Source organism: Nanorana parkeri, unplaced genomic scaffold (genome assembly GCF_000935625.1).
Source record: "Nanorana parkeri isolate BGI_ZX_2015 unplaced genomic scaffold, ASM93562v1 scaffold1, whole genome shotgun sequence".
Taxonomy (NCBI): Eukaryota; Metazoa; Chordata; class Amphibia; order Anura; family Dicroglossidae; genus Nanorana; species Nanorana parkeri.
Genome location: NW_017306269.1, coordinates 8300862 through 8309386, shown reverse-complemented (window position 1 = coordinate 8309386; position 8525 = coordinate 8300862). Strand labels below are relative to the sequence as shown.

At 41.6% G+C, this 8525-nt stretch overlaps 1 protein-coding gene across 1 annotated transcript in view; it reads left to right on the top strand.

Annotated features, from left to right (window-relative positions):
• Positions 1 to 8525, top strand: part of LRPPRC (leucine rich pentatricopeptide repeat containing) — a 186546-nt gene that overhangs the window by 129285 nt on the left and 48736 nt on the right. Inside the window, exon 24 of the mRNA XM_018566148.1 lies at positions 1155 to 1261. Coding sequence (XP_018421650.1) covers positions 1155 to 1261 — 107 coding nt within the window. The remainder of the gene's footprint in view (positions 1 to 1154; positions 1262 to 8525) is intronic.

Below are 8525 nucleotides of genomic sequence, written 5' to 3'. Positions count from 1 at the left end.
GGGTTTTTCAGAAAGGGGGTGTGTGTGTGTGTGTGTGTGTGTGTGTATAATATATATATATATATATATCATGTGACACTTAGATTGCACACAGCTGGTCTTTATTTAACTAATTATGTGACTTCTGAAGGTAATTGGTTGCCCCAGATCATATGCACGCACCACTTTAACGTTTTTTTAATAATTTTTTTTAAACAACTAATTTTCTTGATTTTATATTTTGTGTATGTCTATTACATGTAATCCACATAAAAATCCAATTTAATTCCAGGTGGTAATGCAACAAAATAGGAAAAATGCCAACTAGGTCAATACTTTTGCAAGCCACTGTATGTATTTTCTTAGTACAGTTCCGTTTAAAGTATACTTGAACCTAGTTATGGAAAGCTCATGCATGCTTCACCGTGTTATTTCAAGTCATTTTTAAATGTCACCTGTATGACAATAACATCTGGTGATCCTACAAAGAAGGTTTTTGTTCACGCATTTTTATTATGAGGAGACAACGTTCTGACCTTGTCTCCCAATTGTTCTCTTGCGTTGTCAACCTGCCAAACACCCTTCTGCCGGAGACTAAGTGACCATTTCAGCACAAATTACAAAGACATGGTCCACTGTTGTCACCATCACAAAAAAAACAATAACAAACCTTGACATATTTTATGCACTGATGTGTGTGTAGACAGGAAGTGACTGCCGAGACGTTGCAGGCGATTTAACAGTGCTAGTATGCAACAAAGAATAAGGAAGGGTGACAAACATATTTTAGGTAGCTAAAAGTCATTCAGTTAAATTATCAATCTGCTTTAAAGGGTTCAAAAAGCTAGTCTTTGACACACGGTTGCTTGTTGCCTAGGTTCTTGACTTTCTACATGTATACCTGTTGTGCATACACTTGAAAGGCGCACTTCGTCTAGCAAGCAAGCCATAGGATTTTGGGCAGTGACTGGTGAAAAGGGTTGCGTATCATGGCCTAGTCAGTGTGGTGACAACAGGGAAGGTTTGATAGTGGACTTTGCCCTCTTGTCCGTGACCCAAAACAGCAATAACTATGATCGATAAAGTGGTTCTTTAACCATTATGCATTTATCATAATTTAAATAAATTTTTAACAAATTACATAATACAACTTTTTTTTGTTTGCCTCCCAACAGCTGTGGATGGCATAAGTGACGCTTTGGGGGAAAGGCAAATGCTCCTCACCCTTTTATTTGCCTTCATCGAAACAGGAAAATACGCGGAGGCCCAGAAGATTGTGGAGGTGAGGCGGTTAACTGTAGTTCTTTAATCACAATGTCATTTGTGCGAGATGTTTAATTGGAACACACTTAATATTTTAACCTCTAATTACACTTCCTCTCATTTATATTAATAGAATATAGTTATAATAATGGGAATGAGGGGGGGGGGGGAGATACATTTAGTTCTCCTGCTAAATATGCACACTTTTATCACCGTAATTATAGATCAGGAGACACAGTTTCATCTCTGCAGAGGATCTGTCTTCTACATGTGCGGAATGCGGTCAGGATTTAAAACAAAAGTGATATTTGCATAATGAATCTGCAGTCTCGGAACAATTAAATTAAAGCATCATTCCTGGGTGTAAAGTTGCTTAATCCTCCTTGCTTCGGAATTCTTTGTTGTACTTAAAAGCTCTGGAATTTAATTTGTGACTGTCCTTGCTAAGATTTATTTGTAATGCTTGTCTTGGAGTTAATCAGCCAAACAAGTGCTGTCTGCTAGTGTTTGGCATTTTCATTTAACATTTCTTTCTCTTTTTTTCCCCGTTATATTTTCCCCTGTTCTCTGGCCCCTCCCGCTGTAGTAAGCAGCTTAGAGGGAAGGGGTAGGTGACAAACTTGGTCTGTTCAGGCTTAGTATATTTCGTCTGGAGTAGATTGAAATTTTACCTCCTGAAACTGATAAGTTAAAAGAGAATCGGAATGTGTGAATAGACAGTCACTCTGTTTTTTTATTCGCCATTAACCCATTGCATATTCAAGTCTGCTAGTAGTTTTGCTGTCAGCAGAGCTCTGACAAGGAGTCCTGGGGAGTTAGATGCTGTTTGGGTCATGAAGGGTTTAAAGTCCATTCAACTGTTGGTGCATCCAAACAAAATTGTAGGACTTTTTGCCGTAAAGACATGCAAAGTCTCTTCTGCTAAAAAAAACGTTTTCCTATTTCCTCCAGTGATTTTTTATATTTTTTGTGTACACTCAGGGGTGTCGAATTCCTATCGCCCCACGACGTTTCCTCCCCCCGGCCTCCTCCCTCTCCACCGTGGTTTTTGAGGTCTCCTGGGGGACCCGGGTCCTCGCAAATTACATCAGGATGAGGAGCAGAGTGGAGAATGCCTGTTCTCCGGTCTGCTTCGTGTTAACAGTGAGGCAGGAGAGCTGTATTCATAGCCTTCCTGCCTTAGCTGCACAGGAGTTTGAGTACAGCACTGTATCGGAGGTGACAAGTTCCATAAAGAGAACCTGTCACCTCCAAATGCTATCACACAGGCTTATTAGCTCCTGTGTGATAGCAATAAAGTTAAGTGGGAAAAAAAGTTACAAATAAAATTTTAAAAAATAATACAATGTAAGAGTTATAAATAATAAGATTAAAAAATGTAAAAGAAGTGAAAGCAAAAAATAATAAAATAAAGAGAAATTTAAACAAATTCAAATAAACCCCGCCATCTATATGCAAATAAATGCACATGTAGGGCATTATGTGTTGCCCCCATTCCACTGTGTGAGACATTGTGGTAGTGGCGCTCTCCAACACACACACAATGTGCATTTAAAAGGGAAGTTCACTTTCCAAAGTAATTTGGCAAAATGGAATTACCCGCTCAAATCTGGTCCCCTCTCTCCCCTACAACCCCCTCCCCCCTTACACTCACCTTTTTGCGAACAGTACTTCCACTGTGCATGTACAGGTATACTATTTGCACCCCATACTGCCGTCCAGTGCAGCCCTGCGCCATGGATTTTGGATTTCACTTGCAAATTGCGAGCACTCGGTCAGCGCGATCACCTGACCACACTGATCAATGAGAAGTGCTTCTTAGCACAGTTAAATACACTTTTGGTTAAAATTATTTTTTGTATCAGGACAAGTGTGGGGGGATACACTACTGTGCAAATGCAGCCACTGATGAGTTGCATCATCAGTGGCCACCCAATTGCTAAAGATGATGCCTAGGATCCTGGAAGTGCTGGCGGAGATGGCGCTAGACCGCAAATGCAAAACACAACACTGGAGAAGGGCACACATGTTAGATGAGTGTGCCATAAATGTGCGAGTATGCTGAAACAACGACCGTTTCTGAAACCTCAAACTAATTAATAGACCCACTTCCATCTAACAATTAACGTGTATCTACCTGCCACCATATATTTGTGCGTACTTTTAGGGTATCTGCAGATTGCCATAGATGGTCCAATTATTGTCTGATCTTTCATTTATGGATGACAGGCATTTAATGCCTATGGGCACTGTTTGCCCGCAAATCTAAATCACAGTACATTATCAGCCTTTTTCCGTGTACATCCTGCATTGGCTTAACCATGTTTCTAATCTATCTCGACGGAAACAAACTATAAAACAATTCTGAGTTTGAAGATCCTGAGATTATAAACACATTCATCTTGATTACCTTTCATAATTGTAGAATCAACAGGGAGTTGTGTGTGATGTTGGAAGTGAAACACATTGAAGCCTTAGATCTGATGAATTGAAAGTTACAATTTGCTTTCTGGCCTAAGTAGAAATTGTAAGTAAATGATTGTGCAGCGTGTGCGTAATGTTTCTTGGGACTGATAATGTGACATGTTTAACAAAAAAAAAACACAAAAACAGTTGTTTGGAAGGAAGTTGTCAGATCGAAACAGGTTTTTTTTTCCTGCTTTTTGATGCCTTTTGTTCCTATGCTAATAGTCTTTAGTGTATTTTATGTCTTTGCCATTGTTTAAGCCCTTATTTACTGGAGTGATATTTAAATACCCTTTCATCTTTGTGACTGCGTATGCAGTCCTAGTTAGAAAGTGACAATCAAGTGAATTAGTGTAAAATAAGTGATTGTCACTCTTAAGGAACACAATCCCCTAATGAGCGTTGAAAGTCATGAAGCCTGGTAGTAAATAATGCTGATTGGTAGTAGTATAATTAAAGTGGGACTCCAGGCTAAGGGCAAAATACGCAATTGAGATACTTATGTTTATTATTTTACCTGGCAAAGGTTTTTAAAATTTTTAACCGCCAGTATTGTGAATCAGATACTATTTGCACAATGCACAGACAGACGGGTGACATGCCTGTTCCCTGGAGCAGCTATGTGGTTTCCTTTGTCACCTGTCACTCCACTTTGATCATTGTGTAATGAAACCCCATCGTCGCAACTGACCACTGATCAGGGAACTAACCAGTAATGGGACTAGTGATCAACCTGATTAGCGAAGATGTGTGTGAGAATGGCTAGCTAAAATTATGAATCATTTGGCAGATAAAACCAAAATCGTATCTATTTGAACTGTTTTTCCCTGTTTGCCTTTTAATGCAAAACTGTGCTTTACTCATTGAGGGCAAGGGTTTGCTTTTTTCCCCTCAACCCCAGCAGTAATTACTTCCCTTTCTTTTTCCGCTGCCAGTTCTGTTCATTGTCAGGAGTCAAAGGAAAAACCCAGACATGGGGGGGGGATGGGGTCTTGTAACTCACTGCTTGTGACAGCTCGGGGCAAGCGGCACTGTCCCACAGGGTTGTTGATAGCTCTACACTGAGTGGCCAGATTATTATGACCACCTGACGTTTGTAGGCAAATTAGCTATAGTTTTGCGCTGAAGTTGCTAGAGGGCCAGACCATTATAAATAGGGAAGCAGGTTGTTTACCACGACAGTAGAAGTGATTTTTTTTTCTGAAGATATGGGTAAACGTCGCGATTTAACAGCCTTTGAACGTGGGATGATTGTTGGTGCTCTGAGCCATGGCGCGCGTATCCACAAAACAGCAGAATTTGTTAAATGTTCAAGAGCAGCTGTTGTTAAAGTGTTTAAAGACTGGACTGTCAGCCGCAAATCTGGGTCTGAACGTGCGAATTGTGGCCGTCAGCGACTAGTCAATGTTAGGGCAGAACGGAGAGTGTAAAGACTGGTACAAGACAACAGAGGGGCAACAGTACATCAAATTACTGCAGATCTTAATCCTCTCAAATGATCTCTGAACGCACTGTTCACCGTACATTGCATCGTATGGGATATGGAAGCTAAAGGCCTATTCGAACACCTGTTAACAAGTTAACAAGATAAAACGTCTCCAATTCGCACAGGAACACAAGGATTGGACAGTCGAGCATTGGAAAAAGTCATGTGGTCCGATAAATCACGTTTCCAGTTGCATCATGCATATTGCAGTTTGGACAGTGCTATTCATCAGGCATCGTGTCAGATTCCTCGCATCACCTTTCAACATCTCGGAGTCAGTGCCAAAAAGAATCGCCACAGTGTTGAAGGCAAAAGGTGGCCCAACGAAGTACTGATGGGGTGGTCATAATAATCTGGCCACTCAGTGTATGTAGGCTGTGACTTGAAGCTTATGCATGGCTTTCCTGTTTGTGGAGGTGTACTTTTAAAGTGAATGTTTTGCTGTGCTTTGTGTGGGCCATGCCTTCTGGAGGGTGGCTACTTTTGTGCCCCATGGTGCTTATGTGTGTTGTAAAGTAGCCACCGCTCCAAGCTTGCTCCCGTGATGGACTACAATCTCAAAACAAATTGGGAAACTAAATGTGAGATGTAGTCCATCACAGGATCCAGCTTGGAGTGGTGAATACGTTACAACACATATAGGGACCACGGGGAACAAAAGTAGCCACCTTCCAGAAGGAAGGACAGTGTCGGCACCAATTCAGAGATGATTTGAGGATCTACAGCTGAGCCTGTTTTAAATCTTTCTTGCTGTGAAGAACACGTCATACCTTCCCTATGCAGTGCTTTTGTGGAACAGGAAAATAATGAGCAACCTGTTTCTTAGGTCTCGTTCACACCTAGGCGTATTGCATATGCGCGTCTGTCGCACGACCATCGCGCGTTTTTTACCGTGATTCGCGGTAAAAAAGTTGCGCGTTTTCGAAGGCTTCTTGGCTGTATCCCAATGGAAACGCGCAACAAAACGGCCCAAAGTAGTACATGTACCTTTTCAGGCGTGGACCATTTTGTAGCGCGTTAGGGACGGGCGGAAATACGCCAAGGTGGGAACGAGACCATTGAATACAATGGGATTTATATTTTTGAGCGTTTTGTAGAGCGTTCGTCGAGCGTAGAACGCGCTACAAAACGTTCAGGTGTGAACGAGGGCTTAAAGAGGGACTGGAAGGGGCTAGTTCTGCAGAAAAGGAAGATGGATGCAGGCCATGTTGTTGAAGAACCACAATCTTGGGTGGGGTTGGGGATTAATGCCATAAGCCCACAAGGACAATAGCACCTAAACGGTATGTGCTAATATTGCAGCTATTCTTCAGTAGGGGGTAGTCAGGTTTTTTTGGTGGAAAGTTGATGGTTCAATCCCAGGCTTTTTTTTTTTTTAGTCTCTCTGACTCTAGCTAAAAGATTTCTGCATTTTATGGTTCTCATATTCTCTGTTGATCTGCTCCGCTATTTTTCATGGTGAGTTGAAGGAAAAAGCAAAATTTTTAAGGGTACTTTAGGCACAGTTAACAGTTCCTACAAGGTAACAAATGTTTACATTTTTAAACTCGGGTTCAGTTTAATTTATTTCCAAAAATTATGCATTTCCCCAGATAGACTCTCATTGAGGTGAACTTGACTCTTAACGACATGTGTATCGCTGCGCGGGATGGATGGCTTCTCATGCAGTCAGGCAGGCAGACTCGGATGTTTGTAATTCACTCAGATGTAAGAGATAAGCTACAAATATGGACTGCTGTGCAAGCCAAGGAGATTTAGTTAATCTGACCTAGATGTTCTTTTGATGATTGAGACCCTGTCCTCTCAAAACCATTCTCAATATCAAAATGAAATTCAAGGATATCTGGCGCTCAACTCCTGCGTCCTTGCAATGACAGTCTTTTTCAATCAGCCAGGAACAAGAGGGAGATTTACTATATTAAGTTGTGAAGCTTTGCAGCTCTTTAGATCATTGGCATTTGAGTCTGCAATGATATTGAAAGTTGTCAGTGGCTGTAGCTGCTGTCTTTTTGGGAGGAGGATTAACAAGAAGTGAGACCAACTTACTTTTGAATATCATTTTATTTCCTTTGATGTTGTTGTTGTTATTATTACTTACTTATATAATACTGACATATGACACAGCTCTAACCATAAAACAAACAGTAGAACAGGGGTAAATAAATGATAATTGCCATTGAATCGTATCTAAAGCCAAGACTTTTATTAAATTATGGATAGAGGTGTGAGTGGTTAGAACCCCCGTCAGGTTTTTAATGCTGAAAAAAATAAAAAATATTTGAGAGGTGCTTTCAACTTATTCAAAGTCTTACTGTTCTAGGTAGTTCATCCATTTCTTGGAGCTCACAGGCTCTGGGTTAGGCTGCTCTTAAAACAAGGTGCTGCTACCTGAGATTCCACAACAAAGATCCCTAGAATAAAACCGCAGAAAGAGCACTAATGGTAAATGAGTCTAAGGAAACTTTTATAATTCATCCTGCCATTAAACAAAACAGCCAGCACATTTCAGGGGCTGAAACACTCCCCCTTCATCAGGGCTAAAGGAATAGGGTGTTACTTTTTGTATGGTAAACTGTCAATTTTTCGATATAAAATTGTAGGAAAAAAAGAGGGTGGGAGTTTAATAGTCTTACTCCTGTCGGCTCATCCACAGTGTGCATGTAGTTTTGGTAGATGAAGCATCTTCATGCATATGCATGGTCATCCAAGCGTGGTTAGATAGGTGAGGTTGTAAATCCTTAGCAAGTGTCATCCTACGACAGATTGGGTAGATTGGTCAGCATAGGCAATGCATTGTAGAGCAAACATGGAACCTGAGGGCAAGAGGGGTATAGGGAGAAATAGGGAAAGGGCTTATGTTGGTTTCAGCAGGCTGTGAAGTGGGTCTGTGTGTGGGTATATCAGATGGCAGAATGATTCGGTTTATTTGAAGAGATGCAAGCTAGTCCACGTATGCAAAATGTGGGACATTGCAAGAGATGCAAGAGATGCAAGAGATCCATTCCTATACTGTAGAGAGATGATGAGATCTCCATGTCGAGGTTTTAGGTAGGGATGTCCCGATACCGATGCTAGCATCGGAATCGGGCCCGATACAGGGCATTTTGACAAGTACTCGTACTTGTCAAAATGCCCCGAAGCCTAGCGCCGAAGCTTGCGCTATGTTTTTTTTTTTTCTTCTTACTTACCTCGCCGAGCGTCGCGACACTGCTGCTCCGGTGGGCGGCGCTTCGAGCGGGGTCATCTGGCAGTCTCCGGGTCATAATTTAGGTGGCCGGAGACTGCCAGATGACCCCGCTCGGAGCGCCGCCCACCGGAGCAGCAGTGACGC